The 25790-nt window shown below is 51.7% G+C and overlaps 4 protein-coding genes across 10 annotated transcripts; all 4 read left to right on the top strand.

Moving 5' to 3' along the window:
- Positions 1–3658: 3658 nt before the first annotated feature.
- Positions 3659–4025, top strand: SMIM40 (small integral membrane protein 40). The gene has a single exon (XM_049693582.1). It carries the CDS (start codon positions 3731–3733, stop codon positions 3971–3973), a length of 243 nt encoding a protein of 80 aa, XP_049549539.1. The 5' UTR covers positions 3659–3730; the 3' UTR covers positions 3974–4025.
- Positions 4026–6342: 2317 nt separating this feature from the next.
- DAXX (death domain associated protein) lies at positions 6343–10864 on the top strand. Of its 4 annotated transcripts, none has more exons than XM_012532215.3 (8): positions 6346–6557; positions 7457–7712; positions 7867–8698; positions 8824–9038; positions 9198–9426; positions 9589–10063; positions 10223–10433; positions 10622–10864. In XM_012532215.3, exons 2-8 carry the CDS (start codon positions 7506–7508, stop codon positions 10679–10681), a joined length of 2229 nt encoding a protein of 742 aa, XP_012387669.1. In that variant the 5' UTR covers positions 6346–6557; positions 7457–7505; the 3' UTR covers positions 10682–10864. The 4 variants fall into 4 exon arrangements, with proteins under 4 accessions (XP_049549536.1, XP_012387669.1, XP_004267783.1 ...); XM_004267735.4 differs by having other exon boundaries at positions 7454–7712; XM_012532216.3 differs by lacking the exon at positions 6346–6557 and having other exon boundaries at positions 6738–7712.
- Positions 10865–11145: 281 nt separating this feature from the next.
- Positions 11146–14854, top strand: ZBTB22 (zinc finger and BTB domain containing 22). Of its 2 annotated transcripts, none has more exons than XM_033424257.2 (2): positions 11146–11382; positions 12269–14854. In XM_033424257.2, the coding sequence occupies exons 1-2, from the start codon at positions 11230–11232 to the stop codon at positions 14246–14248; spliced, it is 2133 nt and encodes a 710-aa protein (XP_033280148.1). In that variant the 5' UTR covers positions 11146–11229; the 3' UTR covers positions 14249–14854. The 2 variants fall into 2 exon arrangements, with proteins under 2 accessions (XP_033280148.1, XP_004267784.1); XM_004267736.4 differs by lacking the exon at positions 11146–11382 and adding an exon at positions 11515–11606.
- A 139-nt stretch (positions 14855–14993) lies between these two features.
- On the top strand, positions 14994–25701 carry TAPBP (TAP binding protein). Of its 3 annotated transcripts, none has more exons than XM_004267737.4 (8): positions 14994–15265; positions 15398–15568; positions 15802–16062; positions 22404–22802; positions 23205–23546; positions 23637–23726; positions 23857–23894; positions 24586–25701. In XM_004267737.4, exons 1-8 carry the CDS (start codon positions 15229–15231, stop codon positions 24595–24597), a joined length of 1350 nt encoding a protein of 449 aa, XP_004267785.1. In that variant the 5' UTR covers positions 14994–15228; the 3' UTR covers positions 24598–25701. The 3 variants fall into 3 exon arrangements, with proteins under 3 accessions (XP_004267785.1, XP_012387772.1, XP_033280153.1); XM_012532318.3 differs by having other exon boundaries at positions 23637–23732; XM_033424262.2 differs by lacking the exon at positions 23637–23726.
- The last annotated feature ends 89 nt before the right edge of the window (positions 25702–25790 follow it).

Here is a 25790-nt window from a genome sequence, read left to right as displayed (position 1 = left end):
ACAAGTTATTGAGTAAAATTGGAATCCATGAGTCCATATGATATAAATAAATAAATGAGTAAATGAGGGAGAAAGAAATGTTCTTTTATAGTCGATTGTTGACTGAAAACTGAAGAAGAAATGATGGAGTAAAAAAAAAAAAAATCACCATTTAATAAACATCATCGGGCTTCCCTGGTGGCGCAGTAGTTAAGAATCTGCCTGGCAATGCAAGGGACACGGGTTTGAGCCCTGGCCCGGGAAGATCCCACATGCCGCGGAGCAACTAAGCCCGTGCACCACAACTACTGAGCCTGAGCTCTAGAGCCCACAAGCCACAGCTACTGAGCCCACGTGCCACAACTACTGAAGCCTGCACGCCTAGAGCCCGTGCCCCACAACAAGAGAAGCCACGACAATGAGAAGCCACAACGAAGAGTAGCCCCCGCTCACCGCAACTAGAGAAAGCGTGCGCACAGCAACGAAAGACCCAACGCAGCCAAAAATAAATAAATAAATAAATTTTAAAAATAAAAATAAACATCGTCATGCTTATTCCGATGAGAGTCATAAAGGGATGCTAAGGCAGGTAGGTGGAGATTTGGTGATGTGCCAGATACTTAGGAATTACAAAGGGACAGTTAGGACTTTAAGGTGGAGAACCTGCCAGACTGGTTTGGCAGCATCAGGAGTGAGATGGTTTTCCCTCCAGCAACTTCTGATGTGATACACAAAGGCCGCATCATTTCTCTCTTGCCCCAACATGTACTTAGGTTGGAGAGATTGTACAGAAATGAAAAGCCTGTACTCTTTAAAACTAATTCATGAAAGAGAAAGAAGAACTGCCCACATTGAAGGAGTCTGCAGATATGTGACTACCAAATGCGATTTGTGATCCTGGACCAAAAAGGACAGAGGCATTAGTGGGACAGCTGATGAACTCTGAATTGTACCTATAATTAGATAGTGGTGTTGACTTCCTGATTAGGATGGTGTATTTGTTTGCTAGGGCTGCCATAACAAAGTACCACAAACGGGGTGGCTTAAACAGTAGAAATTTATTTTCTTACAGTTCTGAAAGCTAGAAGTCAGAAATCAAAGAGTCAGCAGGGTTGGTTCTCTCTGAGGGCTGTGACAGAAGTCTCTTCCATGCCCCTCCCCTAGATTCTGGTGGTTTGCTGGCAATCTTTGGCGTTCCTTGGCTTGTAGACACATCAACCCTATCTCTGCCTTCACATTCACATGACATTCTGGTCTTGACGTATGCTGGTCTGGACGTGACGTTCTGGTCTGGACATGTCTGTGCCCAAATTTCCCCTTTTTATAAGGACATCAGTCATATTGGATTAAGGGTCCACCCTACTGCAGTATGACCTCATTTTATTTTAACCAATTACATCTGCAACAACCCTATTTCCAAATAAGGTCATATTCTGAGGTACTGGGAGTTAGGGCTTCACTATCTGAATTTTGAAGGGACACAATTCAACCCATAATAGATGGTTATATTGGGGTTGAGAGAAATAAGCAAATATAACCAAATGTTGACAAATGGGGAATCAGGGTGAAAAGGATACCAGAGTTCCCGATACTGTTCTTAAGTGTTTTCTGTAAGTTTGAAATTACTTCAAAAATTTTTTTAAATTCAATAAAGTGCTGAGTTTATGTATTACACAAGATCTTAGTGCTGAACCTATCAGGGGGAAGGAACTATAAGGAGATGATAAAGGTGTTTGGGTGGCCTTATTGCAAACTTGCCTGAGATAGTGAGGGTATCAGAAATTAATACATTATGTTTACACAGCACTTCATAATTTACAAAAAAAAAATCTTATTTCGTTTGTCCCTCCTGACAACTTTGTGAGGCAAGACTTTTTCAATTTTAAAGAAAAACTAAAGAAAGGTCAGCTGACTGGCCCAAGGTCTCCATCATACAACTGTTAAAGGTAAACTGAGGCATGTTAAAATTTTAAGTTTGAGCAAAAAATGCATTCAAATGGGCCCGCACCAAACCAGAAGTGGTTATGAGCGCTCCTCAGACCTCAGCCAGAGGAAAAACTTAAATGGAGAAAGTGTGGAAACAGAAAGGAAATTATTTGATTGGCTATAGCTTAGCCTAGTTGGCTGTGTGTGATTGGTTGTCCTTTAGTGTTTTTTTGTTTCGTTTTGATGTTTTGATTTTGTTTTTGTGTTGCCTGTGCCTCCCAGCATGCAGGATCTTAGTTCCCCAAACAGGGATCGAACCTGTGCCCCCTGGAGTGGAAGTGCTGAGTCCTAACCACTGGACTGCCAGGGAATTCCCTCCCTTGGCATCTTGATTACATGACCTTGAGGCATTTACAGGTTTAGATTTTGGCTTGATTAAGTAGGCCGCCATGACATTAGAGCCACTCAGTCTGATGGCCTCCTTGTTTAATTAACACAACTAATAAATGATTAGTTTGGACCCTGATCCAGTTTTTTTTTGACTTGTAATGACCTCCTGTGGCGGTAGCAAACGATAACACGAGTTGACTCTAAACAAAACTGTGACTTCCCTGGTGGTCCAGTGGGTAAGGCTCCACGCTCCCAATGCAGGGGACACTGTACGATCCCTGGTCGGGAACTAGATCCCACATGTATGCCTCAACGAAGTCAGCATGCCACAACTACGACCCAGCGCAGTCAAAATAAATAAACAAATATTTTAAAAACAACAACAACAAAAAACCTGTGACATCCTTTGTACCATTTTGGGTAAACAAGTTCTTCCCAATAAAACAATGTCTTCTTATTAAGATCAAACTGGAGTTTAGGTAAGAGACCATAGAGGCTCCAGATATGAGGTTCACTATGGACCCTTTCCTCCGCTGTCCACACTCCACCCCCCAACCACCACCTACGGGGCGGGTGTGGGCCGGTCTCCATATGGACTTCGATTTCCCTCACGAACTTTCAGGCCAGTGCCTGGGGAACAGGGTCCAGAAAAGGCCTTCAACCCGTGCCACGATACAGCCTCTTGGACATTTCCCACCAACTCTCAGGCCACGCCCCTCACGCACAAGCTCGCTCTTCCTTATTATTGCCCCAATAGTTAAGTCCCAATCATTCTCCTTCGCACCGCTGGCCAATCATGTTCTTTCTCTTTTTATAAACCTCCGCCCTGGCTCCTGCAGTCCAATGATTGATATAATCGTCTTCAAAGTCACGAAGCAAGAGTGCGGGGTTTCAGCGCCGCAACCTCGGGGCCCCACAGACCTGGGGAAGAACTGCGAGCCTGCGCGGACTGTAGCCACCGCTGCTCGCTCTCCCCCTTCCCCCCACCTAGGTTAGGCGTGTTCCCCCCCCCCCCCAACCACCCAATGTAAAGCTGAAAAGGGCCTTAGGTGCTTGACTAGCATACTAGGTCCACTTGCTCCCTCTGTCTGTAGGGGCCCAAGACCTTGAGCCTTAAGCTTAGAGGCCCAGAATGACTTGGTCAGCTCCAGCTGGCATGTCTCTGTTGGGCCTTCAGCTTCCGAAACACAGAATTATAAAACGGTAAAGCTGGACAGACTTTAGGAATTGTTTAATCCAGACCATTCACATTGCACTGACTGTTCCAAAGGCTCAGAGGCCCTCCTCTCCTTTCTTTCTCTTGGTTGGGGGAATTAGGGTCAAGCTCCGCAGGTGCAGGACTTGCCAACACCACGTCCCTTAATCCTGGCCAGGCTGAGTAAGGGCTTCCATCCCAGCCTCCGTGCTCCAGCCAGCTGTCACATAGTGGGTTAAGATGGCTGAGGAGGAGGGTGATGTGGACGAGGAGGACGTGTTCCTGGCGTTTGCCCGGAGGCCCTCTCCTCCCAGGGGTCCCCTGCGGCAGGCCATGGACAAGGCCTTCTTTATCTTCCTGGTCCTCACCCTGACACTACTGACGCTGGAGGCTGTTTATAAGCTGCTATGGCTGTTACCATGGGCAAAGTTTGGGGACTGGCTCCTGAGAACACCTCAGATGGAGGAGGAGCTGGAACTGTGACCGCCTTTCCTATAAACGTCCTCTTTCCCTGCTACAGAGGTGAGAGGGGAGAAAGGGGGAAATGGGGGCTTTGGAGGGACACTTGGAGAGCTGAGAGCAGCTATCTTAAAATTTCTGCACCTATACTCCGGGAATTAATTTTGAAAAAGTTTATAATCCTCAGGTATTTTTAAGTAAGCACCTAAAACTTTTCATCATACATTAACATTGTTTCAAGGATGTAATTCCTGGCATACAAAAAATATTCACATTTTAAAATAAAACAATTAAATCAATCTTTTGTGTGTCCAGGGGAGTTGAAATATCAGAGTGACTTGATATTCACCACCACTCGTTTAAAAATATAATTGGGAATCCTTCCTTTTCTTCTTCCATCATTCTCTTTTCTCCTAGAACTTCTATTACCATTCTACTTCTCCACAGACAATTTTATCCTTTTATACTTGAAAGTCTTTTATTGACCAATCTATCACTCTTTCCTACATAAACATATATATTAATTGAGATGAAAAATATTTTTCTTTCTTGTGACCGTAAGACTCTAGTTTTTTAGAAAAATTTCTTCTGGGTTATCATTACAATTATTATGTGAGCAGAACTGATTAAATAGCGTAAAGATTGTACACATTTTCATAATTGTTAATATTAAAGGTACATTTTTTTTCTGTTTCAGCTTGCAGGATCTTAGTTCCCTGACCAGGGATCAAACCCCAGCACCCTGCTTGGCAACACAGAGTCCTAACCACTGGACTGCCAGGGAACTACCTAAAAGTACATTTTAAGTGAGATAGACGAGGTGGTGCTCATGGTGCCTTGAAGAAACAGGTTACATGTCTCTTTATTTAAGACAAAGTAAGGGAATTCCCTGGCAGTCCAGTGGTCAAAACAAAAACAAACACAAACAAACAAAACCAAAAAACAAACAACAAAAAACAAGGTAACATCCTGAGATTTCATGATTGAGAACTACAGTATCCTTTTTTTTTTTTTTTTTAAGAGGGAGAAAGTCTATTGTAAAAGAGAAAAGGAAGAAGGAGAAGCTCTACTGCAGGAATTTACTGAGGAAAACAAATTTTGGGAAAATTGAGAATCTGGAAATTAAGTCCCTTATATCTCCCAAATCCGAGTACCCTTGGGCAAGTCTTCATGTCCCCCAATTTGAAGACTTAGATGACTGGAGAGAAGTGGTGTGGGATTCTTTAATGGAAGGGAGAGTTTGAGGTTCTGGGACTCTGAGGGCTTGGGGATGTAAGGGTCTGTGGTCCCAGAAAGTGGCAAGATGCTCACCATCTGTGGAATTCGCAAGGATGCAGGAGATGGGAAACTCAGCAGTTGGAACCGTATTAACATTTCCGGTTTCCCCAGAAGCTCACCTTTGGACCCAGCTCTGCCTCCACGAGTCCCTCCAGCTTCCCTAAAGCTGGGTTGGGGGGGGGGGCGGGCGAGGCGGGCGTCAAAGTCGTTTTCTTCTCTCTTCCTTCTTTCATCAGCTCTCTCAGAGGAAGAGGACGAGAGAGACTCGAGGTATTTTACGAGCCTCATTTCGTCTCACAGCCCTCACAGCGGCAATTGGCACAGATTCTTCTCAGAACCCCCTCCCCACATCGCCCGTCCTCAGGCCCTGGAGCCCCTGGACAAAGCACGGCCTCCTGGTCATCAGCGCCTGCGCCTCGGGAATCCCCTCCAGAAAAGGAAGGAGAACCACCCAGGTCCCACCTACTTGGTTGGTCATTAGTTCTGTGGTGGAGCTTGAAAAGCAAACCAACAACAATAGCAGTAATAATAACACATTTGTACAGCGTGTTGTGCTCATTTGTATGCATGTGTTATGACTTCAAGATTGGGAGATGTAGGCAACTGGATGTAGAAATAGCTTCTGGACAGCGACAAGGGAGCGCACAGCCCATAGAAAGGAATGACAGGCACATTCGATTAAGCCGTGGAAACTGGTACCTGGCAGGTAGGAAAGCAGCGCCAGAAGGCTTGTCAATAGCCCAGTGGATGGAAAAGGTTTTATTTCCCTCTTAAGAGATTCCCGCCCTTCCGTGCACCCTTGTGCAGCCTTGGAGGGCCGATTCCTCAGCTGCCCTGTTCCGTTCCCCCCTCCCCTGCTTGGACAGGTGGCTCAGTCCTCCCGGCACGCAACTCGCCGGCAGCTGGGCCAGGATGCGGGAAGTTTCTGATTGGCGGAGTGGCAGAAGCACCGGGTGAAAAGAGCTCCACTGGCGGCGCGCCCCAATCCGGGCGTAGCCAGCGCCGTACGGCAAAATGGCGTCCTCCAAGCATTTGGGACGCCCTGATGGGACAATTCCGTCCCCTGCAGGTCAGGGGGAAGGGAGCCGCAGACTATGTGGGCGGCATTAGAAGCCCTCGCGGGGCGGGTCCACCGTCACTTCCGGCCACCGGGGGCGGGGGGGACTGGATTCCGTATGACAATATGGCCGCACCTAGGTGCCTGTAGCCGGAAACTCCGCGGCTTCCGGTCCGGAGTAGGGCCTGCGGTGGGAGGGGGAAGGAAGACGGAGGGAACCATGCGAGGTTCTGAGATCAGCGGCGAGGGTCTTCTCGAGGGACTGTTTCTGAGGTGGGGGCCGGACGGTGCGGGGAGCGAAGGCGGGGGCGGGAATGTCGAGGGACAGGTACTGGGGGGTTCCGGGCGCTGAGTCTGAGGGGCAAGCTGTGGTACCTTCCTTCCTATCCCTGAAGGGGAGTGGGGCGGCCGGGGGCTGAACTGGGGGAGGGGTACTTGGCGGGAAGCTCATCTAGGGGAAGGACCGGACTCAGGGCTGGAATCTGAGTGGAAGCAGGAGAGCCCAGTGTGGGGCTCACTATCGGTTACAGGTCCCAGAAAGAGAATGGGGAAAATTAGGGTGGGGTGAGAGGGAGGGGGACTTGAGGTGAAATATCTCCAACCTAACGCCCCGGTTTGAGGAGAGCCATCAGAGGGTGGAATATGGAGATAATTTAAGTAGGAGAAAGGGGGATGGATTGTTGGGAGGGAACCTTCTTCGCCTCAGAGAGTCTCGGAGTTGGGGTGAACCTTCAGGATGGAGTGAGGGTGTGGATTTGATGTGTGTGAGAACGAAAGGGGAAAACACCTGAGGTGGTGCCAGCGGGGGTGTGGTATCTGTTCGAGGGGATGTCAAGGAAATCTGGAGTGCAATGTGAGAGGTCGTCCAGGGGTTGAGAGGAAGAATCAACTTGCCAACTATGAGAAATAGTGGGGAAATGCAACTGAAAGACCGGATATCGACGTGAGGGGTGGAGCTGGGGGTGGGACTTAAGGTTTTCTGATGGTTTGGGGCTCCCATAGTAAAGGGCCCAAAAAACATATGGTACTAATGGTTGCTGAAGATAGGCAGTGAGGACACTGTTGGGCATGGCTGGGTGTTTTGAAACCCAAGAAGACTGAAAAATGTGTGAGATGAAGGGATGGGGCTATGCTGGAGGGGCTCTGTCTGAGGCCCCATCCCCTTCCAGCAGGAATTACGAAATCCCCAACACTTCCTCCCTCCGGGGGATTTGATCCCCCATGGCCACCGCTAACAGCATCATCGTGCTGGATGATGATGATGAAGATGAAGCAGCTGCTCTGCCAGGGCCCTCCCACCCACCCCCCAATCCGGCCTCACCCAGGGCAGAAGCCCCTGGCTCCTCTCAGCCCCATGGGGCTGGAGGAAGCAGTAGTTCGGGCGGCAAGAAATGCTACAAGTTGGAGAATGAGAAGCTGTTTGAAGAGGTGAGCTTTAGGGGAGAAGATTCTCGTACCCCAGGGAGGGGGATGGCTGACTGGCTCTCCTGTCCTTTCTTCCCCACTAACCCCACCTCACCTTCTTTCTCTCAATCCCATCCCTTGTCTCTTTCCCCCTCCCTTTTTCTCCTGAACCTTCCAGTTCCTTGAACTGTGTAAGACGCAGACGGCGGACCACCCTGAGGTGGTCCCGTTCCTCTATAACCGGCAGCAGCGGGCCCACTCTCTGTTTTTGGCCTCGGCGGAGTTCTGCAACATCCTCTCTCGGGTCCTCTCTCGGGCCCAGAGCCGGCCAGCTAAGCTCTATGTCTACATTAATGAGCTCTGCACTGTTCTCAAGGCCCACTCAGCCAAGAAGAAGCTGAACCTGGCCCCTGCTGCCACCACCTCTAGTGAGCCCTCTGGGAATAACCCTCCCGCAGACCCCTCCTTGGACCCCACAAGTGCTGAGACCACTGCCTCTGAGGCCCCAAGGACCCATGGTTCCCGGCGGCAGATCCAGCGCTTGGAGCAGCTGCTGGCACTCTACGTGGCAGAGATCCGGCGGCTGCAGGAAAAGGAGTTGGATCTCTCAGAATTGGATGACCCAGACTCCACTTACCTGCAGGAGGCGAGGTTGAAGCGTAAGCTGATCCGCCTCTTTGGGCGGCTGTGTGAGCTGAAAGACTGCTCTTCACTGACAGGCCGGGTCATAGAGCAGCGCATCCCCTACCGTGGTACCCGCTACCCAGAGGTCAACAGGCGCATTGAGCGGCTCATCAACAAGCCAGGGCCTGATACCTTCCCTGACTATGGAGACGTACTGCGGGCTGTAGAGAAGGCAGCTGCTCGGCACAGCCTTGGCCTCCCCCGACAGCAGCTCCAGCTCATGGCTCAGGATGCCTTCCGAGATGTGGGCATCAGGTTACAGGAGCGTCGCCACCTTGATCTCATCTACAACTTTGGCTGTCACCTCACAGATGACTATAGGCCAGGTAGGCATTAGTGAGATGCTCCTTGGTAACCCTCATTCGTCAGGTGTGTGGTGGAGGGGGTGTCTCTCTAGTCCCTTCTTCTAGGGTTCTGGGTGAGTACACTGACTTTATATCTTCCCACATAGGCATTGATCCCGCACTGTCAGATCCTGCCCTGGCTCGGCGCCTGCGGGAGAACCGGAGCTTGGCTATGAGCCGGCTGGATGAGGTCATCTCCAAGTATGCAATGATGCAAGACAAGAGCGAGGAGGGCGAGAGACAGAAGAGAAGAGCGCGGCTCCCCCAAGCCACCCCTTCCCACTCTGCAGACCCCTCCAAAGCCTCCTTGGATTCTGGTGAGGTATGGAAGGGAATACACCCTTCAGAGAGACCTTGTCCTTCCACTGCACTGGCCAGGAGGGAGTACGTGGTGACTGATCATGGCATGTGCAGAAGGAATGCAAGAAGCAGCCCCTCTGGGGCAAGGGATTCCATAGAGAAACTCCTTTGTCCCCTGCAGGGCCCTAGTGGGATGGCATCCCAGGAGTGCCCTACCACCTCCAAGGCTGAGACCGATGATGAAGATGAGGAAAGTGATGAGGAGGAGGAGGAAGAGGAGGGAGAGGAAGATGAGGAGGAAGACGAGGAGGCCACAGATTCCGAAGAAGAGGAGGATCTGGAACAGATGCAGGAAGGTCAGGGGGACGATGAAGAGGAGGAGGAGGAGGAGGAGGAGGACGAGGAAGCAGGTATGTCAAGGAAACAGTATTCTTGTCGGTTCCCTCTACTCTCTTGGGCATGAGCCCCCTGTTTGAGATCCTTCCCTTCTTCCTCTTACTCCTAGTGTCCTCTCAGCAGTTTTCTTTCCCCTAGTTCTTTTGCTACCCCTCCCCTCTTTTCTTCTTTTCCAGGGAAGGATGGAGATAAGAGCCCCATGTCCCCACTACAGATCTCCACTGAAAAGAACCTGGAACCTCGCAAAGGGATCAGCGGGTCGTTGGGGGAGCAGCAAAACAAAGGACTCACAGTGTCACCATCTTCACTGGCAGAAGAGCCCCCGGCCCCCTCCAGCGTAGTTGCTGAAAGCAGTGGAGAGCACCTCGAGGAGTTGCCCCTGGAGGAGGAGAGCCCTATGTCTCAGCTTTTTGAGCTAGAGATTGAAGCCTTGCCCCTGGATACTACTCCTTCCCCTGAGGAGAGGGACGTTTCCTCTTCCAGGAAGCAATCAGAAGACCCTCTCACCACTGTCTTGGAGAATGGAGCAGCCATGGTCACCTCCACTTCCTTCAACGGAGGCGTCTCTCCTCACACCTGGGGAGATTCCAGTCCTCCCCACAAGAAATCTCGGAAGGAGAAGCAAACAGAAGCCGGGCCATTAGGAAAGAGGTAACAGCAATAAGGAGGAGAAAGAGGGAAGCCAAGGAGGGACTGCGGGGGCTTTCTGAGAGGAATACTGTGGAACGGAGTCTGCGAGGAGAAACTGGAGCTCCCCCTCCATCCTCAGTCTCCACATACCCTTCCACCCACATATGTTTCTGTCTCTAGCTATGTGGAAAGGCAAAGGGCAGTGCATGAGAAGACACATACTCTGCCCAGCCCGCCTTCCCCCTTGGCTTCCATGGCTCCAGTTGCCGATTCCTCCACAAGGGTGGATTCTCCTAGCCACGGCCTGGTGACCAGCTCCCTCTGTAGCCCATTTCCAGCCCGGTTGTTCGACACCCCACAATCACAACCCTCCAGACCTGGTACTTTTAAGGTAAGAGGGGGAGGCTGTGTTTCCTGACTTCATTCTCTTTCATTGTTCAGTTTGGGGTATTCTGTCTGCTGCACTCATCACCTCCTCTCTCTTCCCACCCCAGTTTTTGATCTCTGATAAGTCCTTCCCTTGGCTTCTCGTCCGCTGTGTTCCAGACCTCTCTGACTCTGTCTCTCACTCCCCTGCAGATGAGTGTGGCCACACAGTGCGATCCAGAGGAGATCATCGTGCTCTCAGACTCTGATTAACTGCCTCCCCCTCCTCCCTGCCTCCAAAATGTTTTGGCATAGTATTTGGAGGACGGTGGGAACCAGACGACTGAGGAAGGGATGGACTGAGCTAATCGCCTTTTGGTGGTTTCTTTAAAAAAAAAAAAAGCTTAAGTTTTACACAGAAACATTAATAAACAATAAAGTTCTTTTCTTATTCTATTCCTGTCTTTTCCTTGTCCTGCTCTCACCAGCTGCTGATTGGCATGAGCTGTTCTCTGGCTCAGGGTTAGCCGTTCCCCCGGGATAGCCCTGGATCTGCCCTTTCCAGCTGCCTTCAGCACGCCTCTCGCGGAGTTTTTCTCGCCCTCAGGCCTTCTCCTTGCTCTCTGCCAGGCGCTGAAAAAATGTACTTCAGCCTCCTGAACGCGCTTTACTTTCTCACTTCGAGCGGTAGCAGTAAAAAGGCCAATCACGGGCCGACTCAAGGTTATTTAGCCAATCCAGGCCCGGAGGTAGGGGGCGGGGTTTCAGGGGGACTGTCAGAAGCTGGGAGACCGGGGCGATTAGATCCCGCAAACCCGCTAATGGCCACAGCTCAGGGGCGGAGCCCAGGCAGCGACGGCCTAGACCCATCGCCAATGGGAAGAGGCAGGCTTACCGAATTAAAGGGGAATGAGAACTTCGGCCGAACCGAGTCCTGCGTCCTCAGCGACGGAAAGAGACCTGGTACCCTTAAGGTGGAAGGAAGAAGCTGTTCTTTAAAGGAGAAGTGGCCGAGTCGGCCGAGTATTGCCCAGCGGGTCGGGCGGGGTTCCCGCCTGTGCCTTTAAAGCCTGAGGGGCGGGAGGCGGAGCGGAGGCGGAGGGCGGAGGGAGTCGGCGCAAGATGGCGGCGGGAGGGGCCCAGGCTGCGGCTCTGGCCGCCGAGTGAGGGGCGGGGGGGCCCGGGGGCGCGCGGCCCGGTAAGCGGGGACGCGCGGGGTTGGGGGGCGCCTTCCGGGTGGGAGAGGAGGTCGAAGTAGCGCTTGGGGCGGAGCAGAAGGGGGCGGGGTCCGATGTGGGCGGGGGTAGATAAGGGGCGGAGCCCAAAAGCCATGGGCGGGTCTTGAGGTGGGCGGGGCCTAAATGGGCGGGGTTGGGGATAACTGGGGGCAAGGTGCGTGGCCTGCGAGAGAGCCGTGGGGTGGGGGGGCACGGCCTAAAGGGAAGTGGAGAGAGGGGTGGTTTTCAACACCAGAGCCAACCTGCCCCCCTCCCAAGAAAAGGGTACAAAACCCCAGAAAGGTAAATTTTGGAAAGTCAGGTTCTCAGGCAAATGGGAATTTCTGAGGGGAGGCACCCCACTCCCCAAGAGCACCTTATTTCTGTAACGTCCAAGGAAAGATCACTGGATTTGGAGTTAGGACACCTGCATTTGTGGGTGCTGCCACTTAATGGTGTAACCTTGGATAATCTCTTAATCTTTCTGAGACTCAGTTTCCTCATCTGTCAAATGGAGTTGAAAGGAATACCTACCTTATAGTGTCACTGTGGGGAGTTACTCAGATAATGTGTGAACATGTTTTTAAACTGTAAAGGGATGTGTCATTATGGGTTGTTATCATTCTTCTCTCTTTCTTTCCAGAGACCCCCCCGGCCGCCCTCCTCCTTCCCTTGTTCCTGTGGCTGGGGGGGTACCCCTTCCCTCCACACCATGGAGCCATCTCCCCTGTCTCCCAGCGGGGCAGCACTCCCCCTGCCTCTATCGCTGGCCCCACCACCACTGCCCCTGCCTGCAGCGGCAGTAGTGCACGTGTCCTTCCCCGAGGTGACCAGTGCCCTCTTGGAGTCTCTCAATCAGCAGCGGCTGCAGGGCCAGCTCTGTGATGTGTCCATCCGAGTGCAGGGACGGGAGTTCAGGGCTCATCGTGCTGTCCTGGCTGCCTCTTCCCCTTACTTCCACGACCAGGTCCTACTCAAGGGCATGACCTCCATCTCGCTGCCTAGCGTCATGGACCCAGGCGCCTTCGAGACTGTCTTGGCTTCAGCTTATACTGGTCGCCTCAGCATGGCCGCTGCTGACATTGTCAACTTCCTCACAGTGGGGTCTGTGCTCCAAATGTGGCACATCGTGGATAAGTGCACTGAACTCCTCCGAGAGGGCCGGGCCTCAGCCACCACCACCACCATCACCACTGCTGCAGCCACATCGGTCACTGTCCCTGGTGCTGGGGTCACCTCAGGGAGTGGGGGCACCGTGGCCCCTGCCACTGTGGGATCCGTACGCTTCCATGCCTCCAGCCGGGCCAGTGAGAATCAGTCCCCCAGCAGCAGCAACTATTTCAGCCCTCGGGAGTCCACTGATTTCTCATCTTCCTCCCAGGAGGCTTTTGCAGCTTCTGCAGTGGGCAGTAGGGAGCGTCAAGGAGGTGGCCCTGTATTCCCCGCCCCTGTGGTTGGCAGTGGGGGGGCTACCTCTGGGAAGCTGCTGCTGGAGGCAGATGAGCTGTGTGATGACGGTGGGGATGGGAGGGGTGCAGTGGTCCCTGGGGCTGGGCTCCGCCGGCCCACCTACGCACCCCCCAGCATTGTGCCGCAGAAACACTGGGTATATGTGAAACGGGGTGGAAACTGCCCAGCACCAGCGCCCCTCATTCCCCAAGACCCAGACCTGGAAGAGGATGAGGAGGAGGAAGACTTGGTGTTGACCTGTGAGGATGATGAAGATGAAGAGCTGGGGGGTGGCTCCGGGGTGCCACCAGGGGGAGGATCTGAGGCTACCCTTAGCATAAGTGACGTCCGGACCCTGTCTGAGCCTCCAGACAAGGGAGAGGAGCAGGTCAATTTCTGTGAGTCCTCCAATGACTTTGGCCCCTATGAAGGTGGGGGTCCTGGGGCAGGGCTTGATGATTCAGGGGGACCAACCCCTTCCTCCTATGCTCCCTCCCATCCTTCGAGGCCCCTGCTTCCACTGGACATGCAAGGCAACCAGATCCTGGTCTTCCCATCCTCTTCATCCTCCTCCTCCTCCTCACAGGCTCCAGGCCAGCCACCAGGGAACCAAGCTGAACATGGGGCAGTGACCCTGGGGAGCACATCGGCAGGGGCCCTGGGCATGCCGGGTGGCACCGGCGGGACTCCTGGAGGGACAGGCAGTGGGGATGGAAATAAGATCTTTCTGTGCCACTGCGGAAAGGCCTTCTCCCACAAGAGCATGCGAGATCGCCATGTGAACATGCACCTCAACCTGCGGCCCTTTGATTGCCCCGTGTGCAACAAAAAGTTCAAGATGAAGCATCACCTGACAGAGCACATGAAGACACACACAGGCCTCAAGCCCTACGAGTGCGGCGTCTGCGCCAAGAAGTTCATGTGGCGAGACAGTTTCATGCGCCATCGGGGACATTGTGAGCGCCGGCACCGCCTAGGCGGCGGGGGCGGGGCCGGACCCGGACCCGGGGGGACCACCGGGCCAGCCTTGCAGCCCAAGAGAGAGTCCCCCGGCGGCGGGGGCAGCGGCGACGAGGCGAGTGGGGCCACGCCCCCGTCCAGTCGACGGGTCTGGTCCCCGCCCAGCGTCCACAAGGTGGAGATGGGCTTCAGTGGGGGCGGAGGAGCAAACTGAAGAGGCGAGCTACTGGGGGTAGCTTTCCGGGAAGAGGGATTAGGGATCACTAGCCAGGGGCGCTGTGGCCCGTAGGTGATCTCCCAACACACGTACTGTCTTCCTATCTCTATGGACTTGTATATATTCTGGAGAGGGAACCGCCTCGCACCATGGGCCACCCCTTTCTACTCCTCAGCCCCTCCTCCCTAAAGTATCACCGGAACTCAGCCCTTCCTTCCCTTCAGATGGGTACACTGAAGCCCCAGCTCCCCAGTAGGGTGCAAGTGGTGGGGGGGAGGGAGGGAGAGGGGACTTGTTGAGCATCCTGGAGTCGCTGGGTCGAGGGTCAGGTGGTTGTAGTCTGTACCTGAAGTCTGTGTTTGCGTAGTTGTGGGGACCAGGACTTTGAGCCCCACCCTTGTCCTAGAACATACCCTACCCCCCAAAAGGATGTGCCCCTTATTTCTACCCTAATCCCTCTTCCTCCACCTTGGGGGTCCCCCACCTCCATTCTCACTGGGGAGTGGGGGAGTGGAGACAAGGAGTAAGTCGTAGGAGTACAAGGGTTTTATTTTAAATCTTATTTTTTTTAAACGGTGATTAAAATATTTATTGGTCATTTCATTTGCCTTCCCGACAACCCCTATGTGTTTGCTGGGGACCTGGCCCAGGTCGGGGAAGGTGGAGTAAGGGTTCTCAGGGAAGTGGATTCGGGGTTGGGGTGGACAGGAGGGGGTGCCTCTGGTGTGGGAAGGCTCCCGGACTCTGTGGTGCTGGGTGGTTCAGGAGGGCTGGGCGGGGCTGAGTTCCCCAGATCAGAACTGGAGAGGATGTTCCGGGATCCCTGCCCAGCCGGCGGAGGAAGCACCTGCCTCCCCCGAGCCCTCCCCTAGCCGGAGCGGAGATTTCCTCCGCCCCTCCTGCCGGCCTTTGGAGGAAAGTGAAAGTGAAAGTTAAAGGGGGAAAGCCGGCTTCGGAGCTGAGAAGATCGCGGCGCCATGAAGCTTCTGTCCCTGCTCCTCGCTGTGGCTCTGGGTGAGCGAACCCCGCGACTCTTAGCCTAGGGAAGCGGTGGGAGGTGACTGCCACCACGTCTGGGGGTGGGGTGGAGGAGGTCGGGTCACCTGACGTTGGGGCCGTCCCCTCACTCGCGCCCATACCCCCCAGGCACGGCGACCGTCGTCTCGGCGGGACCCGCAGTGATAGAGTGCTGGTTCGTGGAGGATGCGGGCGGGGGCCGGTTGTCCAAGAAACCCTCTGCACTGCTGCTGCGCCAGAGCTCGGAGAGCCCACCTCCCCGGCCGGACCTCGACCCAGAGCGCTACCTCAAAGTGCATGGTGAGTCATGCTGGACTCGCTCCCAACTCTGTCGCCTCCACCGAAACCCCCTGCTCTTTAGGTCTCACAGTGACCTCGGGCCTCAGTTTCCCCCTCTGTAAAATGAAACTGGATCACTTTTAAATCTCTCGCTACCGGGTAGTCTGTACCTTTAAAATTCCCTGGACGCTGCTCTCCCCTCCCCTTTCCTGGCGGAGATTCTACTGCAGCAACTTCTCTCTCTGTGCTCACAGACCCCGCGGGCACCCTCCTGGCCGCCTTCAGGCGATACCCGCGGGACGCCCCCGCGCCACGCTGCGAAATGAGCCACTACGTCCCGCTTCCTGCCTCGGCGATCTGGCTCAGCGGCTTGACCCCGGAGCAGAGCTGCCCGCGGGCCCTGGATGGGAGGTGGCTCATGGTCAGCATGTCCAGCCCGGTCCTCAGCCTCTCCAGCCTCCTTCGACCACAGTCCGAGCCTCAGCCGGAGCCTGCTCTCATCACCATGGCAACAGGTAGCTACCGAGGGGAAGTAGAGATAAACGGGTAGATTCTAAGGGTCCAGATCAGCCGTTAACTCGCTATGTGGACTTGAGCGAGTCATTTCCCTAGTCGGGTCTCAGTTTCTTTATTTATAAATCGAGGCAGTTCAGCTGAAGTTAAGATGTCTCTACCGGTTCTTCTAGTCCCAGCCTAGTTTAAACAAAAGTGCGGTTTGGGGCGGGGCTTTGGAGCCAGGCGGGGGTTCCTGACACCCGACCTTAAGAAACTCGCTAGGCGACAGAGTTGGGAGGGTCTCAGAAACAGGAACTTTTGCACCTTTCCTCCTAGATCTTGCTAGGCTCCCCCACATTTGCGGTTCACCCAGTTTAAAAAAACAGCCTTCGCGCCCCACCCGCGCCCACATCCGGCACTGCGGCAACCAGCAAAGCGCAGGCTCTTGAGCTCTAGCGCGTCGACCTCCCTTGACAGACCCTTCCCTATGGCGCGTGATGATGCCCTGACTCTGTGGTCACCGAATGGTGGGCTTGAGTGCGTGGAAGGGAAGCGGCAGATCTAATGGTTCCCGCTGCAAGGGCCACTTACTGCATTGTGTGACGCAGTTTGAGGCCCAGGGGTCGGGCACCTTGCTGGGCTGGGGCGCAGGGAGGGAGTGGGCCGATAAAGCAAGAATGGGGAAGATATGACCGGGATTTGGGATTTCTCGGAGGTCTTCTCGAGAGGGTAGGTAGGATATTAACAGAGTCCTCGGCTTCCTTCAGTCTTGTGCGATTTTATGGAAACAATACAGCCTGACCGGCTGGTCAACCCCAGCCGAGCCCTACACCCTCCCTTCCCCAGTACCTTCTCCCTGCCACCCTCATCACTGAGAGAGAATCACCCACGGGGCTCAGCACCCACCCTGAAACCCTCACATCTGCCTACACCTCCATTCTTAGTCCCCAGACCTCGCTGTGGGCAGGGGCAGAGGCAAACTGCTCCTTGTGGGGACAGTAGCTCTCTCTAGTGGGTAGGAATATTTCCCAGGCTGTTGGCTTCACAAGGTGGGGTGAGAATGTCCTTTTCTCTCTGAATATGCTTTTCCAACTGTAAAATGTGGATGGTTATTTCCCATCTGCCTTCCCATTGTTGTAAAAATCAAGCGAGACACTTTGTTAATTTATTCACTGATTAAATATTTATTATCACCAAGAATAAATTAGGGCCCAGTAGTTCTCAGTCCAGGCTGCAAATAAGAATCCTTTTGGAGGTTATACTGAAATCTGAGTTTTACTCCAGATGAATTAAATCAGAACCTCTGGGTGGCCTTGGTTACTTTTAAGGGTCACAAAGGTGATCGGATGTAGAGTCTACTCTCAGGAAGGTTCCCATCAGATTTGTCTTGGGTAATTGTAGAGTAGAAAGTGACTTGGACCGTAAAAGAAGTGCAGATAGGGAGCCATGGGCGTGTGCCCAGGAGAGAAAATTATTGCATCTCACCCACCACCAGGGGTGAAAACTAGTTGCTGTGTTCAGCCCTCCTTTTCAAGCATTCCTACTTGATTAGGGATTTAAGAATGTGAAAGTTGTTGTTTCAATGTAAAGTTAAAAATGAACTCTTTCCAGGGTCACAGATCATCAGTAATTTTGCTAGTATGCATTTATACTTCATTTCTTACCAAATTAGTTGTCAAATACTCTAAAATGTTTCTTGAGAAATATACTTTTGTAATATACATGTGTGTATAGTATTTAATTCTCATCGTTCTTTTAAAATTGTTATAGAAAGTTTCAATGACACACTAAAGTAGAGAACAGTAAAATGAACCCCCCATATACCCATTATCTACTTGTATAGTTATTACATTTTACCAAATTGTTTTACCTATCCTCCCCCAAACTTCTGTTCTTTTTTGGAAGTATTTTTAAGTATATCCCATCGTATTATTTTACTCATAAGTACTTCAGTAAGCATCTCTATCATATAAGGACTTTAACAACCCCCCCACACACAATAGCATTATCATACCTAACAAAACAAACAATAATTCCTTAGTATCATTTAACTCCTGGCTCATATTAAATTTCTCCCGATTGTCTCAATGATGTTATTTTACAGTCTGTTTGCTTCAGTCAGGATAAAAAAGAGGTCTATATATTCTATTTGGTTGTTGCAGCTGCTTGGGCTGCCAAAACAAAATATCATAAACCAGGGGGCTTAAACAACAGGAATTTATTTTCTCAGTTTTGGAGGCTAGAAGTCCAAGATCAAGTCCAAGATCAAGGTGCTAGCAGGGCTGTTGTCTGGTGAGAACTCTCCCCTTGTGGTTACAGATGGCTGCCTTCTGGCTGTGTCCCCACGTGGAGGGGAGAGAGAGAGCTGCGGTGTTTCTTCCTCTTCTTATAAGGGCACCAGCTCTATCAGGTTAGGGCCTACCTTTATGACCTCATTAACTTTATCACCTCCTCCTAGTCCCTATCTCCAAATACAGCCACATTGTGGGTTAAGGCTTCAACATTTGAATTGGGGGGGTTGGGGGAGGGAGAACCACAGACATTCAGTCTATAACAGTTTTGTCTCTCTTTTTTAAAAAATTTATTTATTTTTGGTTGCCTTGGGTCTTCGTTGCTGCATGCGGGCTTTCTCTAGTTGCAGTGAGTGGGGGCTACTCTTCATTGCGGTGTGCGGGCTTCTCGTTGCGGTGGCTTCTCTTGTGGAGCATGGGCTCTAGGCACGTGGGCTTCAGTAGTTGTGGCTCACGGTCTCTAGAGTGCAGGTTCAGTAGTTGTGGCACATGGGCTTAGTTGCTCCGTGGCATGTGGGATCTTCCTGGACCAGGGATCGAATCCTTGTCCCCTGAATTGACAGGCGAATTCTTAACCACTGCGCCACCAGGGAGGTCCCAGTTTTGTCTCTTAAGTCTCTTTTATTTGTAATTGCCCCACCCCTTTAAATGCTATTGATTTGTCATTTGTTCTGTAGAAGTTCCCACATTCTATATTTGGCCAATTGTTTCCTCATCCTGTCATTTCCTTTGTTCCTTTTCCCTCCATATTTCCTATAAATTGGTAGTTAGAACTAGAGGCTTGATTAGATTTGGGTTTAAATTTTTTCAGTTATATATATATATATATATATATATATATATAGTACGCGGGCCTCTCACTGCTGTGGCCTCTCCCGTTGCGGAGCACAGGCTCCAGATGCGCAGGCTCAGCGGCCATGGCTCACGGGCCCAGCCACTCCGCAGCATGTGGGATCTTCCCGGACCGGGGCACGAATCCATGTCCCCTGCATCGGCAGGTGGACTCTCAATCACTGCGCCACCAGGGAAGCCCCAGTAATATTTTATAATAGTTTTTACCATTCACTTTTTAACAGAAAAGCATAAGCCTATATAATACAAGCTGCAAAACAGGTAGAAATTTCCTTACCAACAGGTTCTGGCCCTGTTGTGTTTACATTTGTATTTTTACAGAGTCCAGGTTGTGGGATGCAGGTCTAAAATTGCTTCATAATCCCATATTAAAGAGCACTGTTAGCTTAAGGTTGAACTGTAAAACCTTTAGGTTTTGTTTATTAATCCTACAGATTGATTCTTACAATTCAAAACTGTATTTTTGGATTTTAATAAACTAAATGAAATTGCTTACTTTTTTTTACTCTATTGAACAAAAACAATCCCATGAAGTTCAGAGAAGTTTAAACTTATAGGCCTTAGAAGCTAGGATTGAAAATTACACAAAAAAAGGGGGGGCTTCCCCGGTGGCGCAGTGGTTGAGAGTCCGCCTGCCGATGCAGGGGACACGGGTTCGTGCCCCGGTCCGGGAGGATCCCACATGTGGAGTGGCTGGGCCGCTGAGCCTGCGCGTCCGGAGTCTGTGCTCCGCAATGGGAGAGGCCACAACAGTGAGAGGCCCGCATAACGCAAAAAAAAAAAAAAAAAATAGGGAATTCCCTGTCAGTCTAGTGGTTAGGACTCTGCTCTTTCACTGTTGAGGGCCTGGGGTTCAATCTCTGGTTGGGGAGTTAAGATCCCGTAAGCCCCGTGGCATGGCCAAAAGAAGAAAAAAGAAAAAAAAATTACATAAAAATAACCACAGAGGCTTCCTTGGTGGCGCAGTGGTTGAGAGTCCGCCTGCCGATGCAGGGGACACGGGTTCATGCCCCGGTCCGGGAAGATCCCACATGCCGCGGAGCGGCTAGGCCCGTGAGCCATGGCCGCTGAGCCTGCGCGTCCGGAGCCTGTGCTCTGCAACGGGAGAGGCCACAGCAGTGAGAGGCCCGCGTACCGCAAAAGAAAAAAAAAATAAAAAAATAACCACAAGAGAAAAAAATTACTTCTACCTGGAAGACCCAGACATTTCTGGCAGTGGAACAGATCTGAAGGACATGAAGTAGTTAGATATTGGAGAAAATGGGGGAGGGACATTAGAAACCGAAGGAACCAAAGCAAAGAAAAGCCCAGTGACTAGAGTTTCTGCTGGTCGCAAGAAAGGGATTCTATGTGGCTGGTTCTTAGGGTGCAAGAGAAGTCTGGAAAGATGGGTTGGGGGCTGGATTACCAAGTACTGTGAAAGCTGGAGTTTATAAATGATAGTGAACCATCAGGAGTTTTGTGTGTGTGTGTGTGTGTATGTGTGTGTGTGTGTGTGTGTGTGCCATTTTTCCAAAAGCCTGTTATTTTACTTGATTCCTACAAAAGGTGGCAAGGATTAGATCATTGGACTAATGGGGAAAATAGAGATTAAGTCCTTTTCCCAAGATACCCAGCAAGTCCATCATGATGATGATGACAGTAATGAAAATAGTAACAGCTAAGCATTTTCTATATGCCAGCTCCTGTTCTAAGCACTTTATAGGCATAATCTTATTTATTCCTCTCAACAACCGTAAGAACTAGGTACTGATGTTATTCCCATGTCACAGATGAAGATATATGAGACACAGAGCAGTTAGGTAATTTGCCCAGGGACACACAACTTGTAAGAAGCAGGGCTAGGAGTTGAACCCGGGCCATCTAGCTCCAGTGTGTGCCTTTAGTTGCTGGCTTCCTAGGTAGCTGGGATTTTTAAACAGGCAAGTGCCCAGATCAGACTTGTAGCCACGCTATTTGGTTTCAGTGTGGAGGATGAAATGAAAGGGAGAGAGATACTGATAGAGGATAGGGAGACCTGAGAGGAGGCTGTTGTAATTGTCCAAATGTATATTGATAAGAACTTGAGTAGGAAACATGTAAGATCTATTTGGGAGACAGAATTAGGGCCTGGTGGGGAGAGCACATAGCACATTATATTTGGCAATCTGTCTCCTACACAATTTGAAGGCAGGGGCTGCCTGTCTTGTTTACCACTCTCGTCAACCGTGAACATCCTAGGTGCTCAATAAATATTAGTTGAATGAATTAATTAGAAGAAGGAGTCTTAGGGACTCCAAATGCTTGCCTTTAGCGCCTGGGGGCTGGTGGTGATCATTGGTCAAGGCAGGTAAGATGGGCATTGGAGCCGAGTGGGGAAATGTTCTAGAGATGCTATTGAGTTGGGGCACGTTACATTTGTCTGGCAGATGGTTGGCTGTAATCACAGCAAACACTTTTGTAGTCATACTGTGTTCCAGGCACTGTTCTAAGCAGCTTTCATATATAGATGTCTTTGTTATCCAGAATCAGGAACTGCATATGTCTGAGTAGCAGGTGTTAAATGATTTAACCTTCACTACAACCTCATGGGATAGGTACTATCATCATTATTATCCCTATTTAGGAGATTCAGAAAGTGAAGAGTAAAGTAACTGTTCCAAGGCCATATAAATAGCTGCAGAGTGGGGATTAACCAGGGCAGCCAGGCTCCAGGCACTCAACCAGCATATACTGCCTCAGTAGATCACAGATGTCTGTGTTCAGGTCTAGTCTAGAGCCAGAACCTTCCAGAGTCAGTAAATACTCTGCATAGCACCATAGGGTTGACAGTCATGAATCATCACTTCTTCACCAGCAAACCAAGAAGGGCCTGGCTCTTCAAAGGTGGGCGTGGAGGCTGGTGGGCTGGTTCAGGTTGTGTCAGGGCACACTCAGATCCCGCTGACCCCAGAGCTGGTGCAGCATGGGCTGTGTGTTCCGAGCAGCCTTCAAGGGCTGTACCCACTCACTGCCTCTATTCACCGTGAGACCTCTCTGCTCACTCTGAGTCTCACTGGGTCCCACCCAGTCCCAGGGCAAAGGGGATTTGCAGGGAGGGCTGGAAGATGGTGTCAGAAAGGAGGTGTCGTCAGAGGGGTGGGTAAATTAGAGTCGAGTCCCCCCCGTAACTCCATTTCTCTATTTTATTCTCTTTCTTCCTCTCCCCCTCCCCACCTTCCTCTCCTCATCTTCCTCAGCTGTGCTGACTGTCCTCACTCACACCCCCACCCCTCGCATCCGATTGGGACAAGATGCCCTGCTGGACCTGAGCTTCGCCTACTCGCCCCCCACCCCCAAGGCTGCTACCTCTCTGGCCCCAGGTCCCCCTCCCTTTGGGCTGGAATGGCGACGCCAGCACCTGGGTAAGGGGCACCTGATGCTGGCTGCAACTCCTGGGCTGAGTGGGCAAATGCCAGCTGCCCGAGAGGGGGCGGTGGCATTTGCTGCTTGGGATGATGATGAGCCCTTGGGGCCGTGGACCGGAAATGGGACCTTCTGGCTGCCTGCAGTGCAGCCCTTCCAGGAGGGCACCTATCTGGCTACTGTACACCTGCCATACCTACAAGGGCAGACCACCCTGGAGCTTGCCGTACAGAGTGAGTGAGGGGACAGGGGTCTCTGTGGGTAGAGGGTGATCACTGGGATTATGGGGACACCATGATGGGGGAAGGATGGTGGAGAAAAGGGTGCTGGGTGAGTAGAGGGAGACAGATTGGGGGTCCCTGAGAGTCAGGGGGGCAATGGGTAGAGGGTCCCTGGGAATCTGAGCGGCTTTGGGATGAAGGTTCCCAAATCTGAGGGAGTAGGGGTCCCTGAGAATGGGGGCTTTGGCATGGAGATTCCTGTGAAACACCAATGGAGAGATGGCAGGTTCCCCATCCTGGGAGGAGAAAACCCGAACCCCTCAGTATTGGGGAAGCCAGAGGGCACACTGAGGGCCTCTGAGAGAGGACGGTGTAGATTGATTCCCTCATGCTGCTTTCTTACTCTCTCCCCAGAGCCCCCCAAGGTGACCCTGACACCAGCACCTCTTATATGGGCTGCCCCCAGGGAGGCACCCCCGGAGCTGCTCTGCCTCGTGTCCCACTTCTACCCCTCCGAGGGCCTGGAGGTGGAGTGGGAGCTCTGGGGTGGCCCAGAGGGTCGCTTTCAGAAGGCCGAGGGGCAGAGATGGCTCTCCGCCCTAAGCCATCACTCAGATGGCTCCGTGAGCCTCTCTGCACACCTGCAGCCACCCCCAGTCACCACCGGGCAGCATGGGGCACGCTATGCCTGTCGTGTCCACCACCCCAGCCTGCCCGCCTTGGGGCGCAGCGCCGAGGTAACCCTGCAGGTAGCTGGTAAGAGCCTGAAATATGGAGAAATGGGGAGGGGTGTGGGGAGAGGTGCCTGGGAATTTCAGACTCATTCTTGCTCCTTCTGCCTGCCAGGTCTCTCTGGGCCCTCTCTGGAGGATGGCGTAGGCCTCTTCCTGTCTGCCTTTCTCCTCCTTGGGCTCATCAACGTGCTGGGCTGGGCCGGTGAGTGTAAGTCCCACCCAGGCTGGGACCCTTGACTGGCAGACATTCTCTTCCTCCTCCCAGAAGTCTGACACCCATCCCTCTGCCCTTCTACTGCCCCATCCCATCCCTTCTAAATTTCTCTCCACAGCTGCCTACCTGGCAACTTCCAAGGATTCAGTGGAAAAGGTAACAACACTCTACCTTCCTTTATTTTTCCCTTCTCATTTTATCCCCTCTGCCCAACTCCTCATCCAGGAGGGAGGCTGCTGGCTTGGTGGGCAGAACCCAGACTTGGAATTCACACAGACCTGCATTAAATCCTGCTATCTCAAACATGCTACACCTCAGTTTCCTTGGGTGTAGGGGGAAAAAAACTGCTTAGGTAGTGCTGTCCAATAGAATTATAATGCAAACCACATACGTAAATTTAAATATATAATCTAGGGACTGCTTTAAAAAGGTAAAGAGATATCTAATATATCCAAAATGTTATCGTGGCAACATGTCATCAGTATAAGAAATTATAGTGTTTTTTCCATTCTAAGTCCTCAAAAACAGGAGTTTATTTTAAACTGGCAGCACACCTGAATTTGGACTAGCCACATTTCAAATGCTCAACAGACACAAGTGGGTGGTGGCTACCCTTCCGGCCAGCAGAGCCTCAGAGGGCTCTTGGAATGATTAAAAGAGAAAGGGCATCTCCTCTGGAAGATGCAGGAGCAAAAGCACTTGGCACAGTGCCAGGCTTAAAACATAGAAAATGTTAGCCTCTATCATCTGCCATCCTCTGTGCCCATGATGTTCATTTGTCTCTGGATTGACCATGAGCACTTCACCCTGCCCCGAATTCCTCACCTCCTTTTTACTTCTCTTCCAGAAAACACAGTGAGGCCAACTCACCACCATCCTGGGGAAGCCACCATCATCTCTGGTCTGAGCCACTGTAGTAACTCCCCCAAATTGTATACCCTTGGTTCGTGCCCCCTCCAGTCTCTCTCCAGTGAGCAGCTGCTTTCTGAAAAGACAAAAGACATTCACCTTCTTAGGGCTCTAGAGCAGCAGTTATCAAAATTTTTGTTCTCAGGACCTCTTAAAAATTATCAAGGACCCTACAGAGCTTTTGCTTATGTGGGTTATAAACTATAGATATTTATTGTACTAGAACTTAAAACTGAGAACAATTTAATACACAGAAAGACACAAGCACACGTTCCATTAGCTGTGGGGACGATGTCAATACACGTCATGTAGCTTCAGGAAAACACTGTACGTTTTTTAGAGAATGAGAATGAAAAGGCAAATAACAGTTTGCGATTGTTATGAAAATAGCCCAAACTTCGCATACCCCCTGAAATAGTCTCAGGGACCTCTGGGACAGAAACGGGTGCTCGAGAGGCAAAATCCATTCTTCTTGTCCTGGCTTGTGTATCCCTGCGCTCCAGCCACTGCTTACCTCTTCAAGCCCGCCTCGTGCTCTCTCCGGCCCTCTTCTCAATGCTTATCACACCTACGGCTGATCCTTTTCTTCAATAGCCTCCCACCCTCCCTGGGTCCCAGAGCGCTGTTCCCTCTGCCTGGTCCATCCTCGCCCTTCCTGGGCTCCAGACCAGGTCAGCCTTGTCATTCCCTCAGATCGCCGCGTGTCCCTCTTGTGCGGTTCACCACGGTTGTATTTAAGTGATTGTGCGAGTCGTTGTTAAATGCTTGTTTCCCTGCCCGGACTGTCGTCTCCTCGAAGGCGAGGATGAGCCTGTCCGTCCCCTGGTGTATCCCCCGCGCCGGCACAGGGCCTGGCGCCCGCTGGAGGGCGCTCAATATAAGAAGTTAGTCTTTTTGCGTCCTAAGAATTCAAAAGCAGGTGTTGGATCAAATAACTATTGGAGGAAGGAAGCAGCGGCTCGGCCTAGGGACCTCCGAAGGTCAGGACGGTCGGCCAGACTGACGCGGGGAGCGGGTCTAATCGTATGGGAATAAACTTGTTCAGTGCTTCCAACGGGTGCCTTAGTTCTTCCCCAGGGATCCCCTTTGCAAGCGCGAGAACACTTCCAATCGCGTGTGGTTCCTTCCAACGACCCCGCCTCT

Source organism: Orcinus orca, chromosome 10, assembly GCF_937001465.1.
Source record: "Orcinus orca chromosome 10, mOrcOrc1.1, whole genome shotgun sequence".
NCBI lineage: Eukaryota > Metazoa > Chordata > Mammalia > Artiodactyla > Delphinidae > Orcinus > Orcinus orca.
The sequence above is the reverse complement of the archived record's forward strand: the minus strand, read 5'-3'. Positions and strand labels throughout refer to the sequence as shown.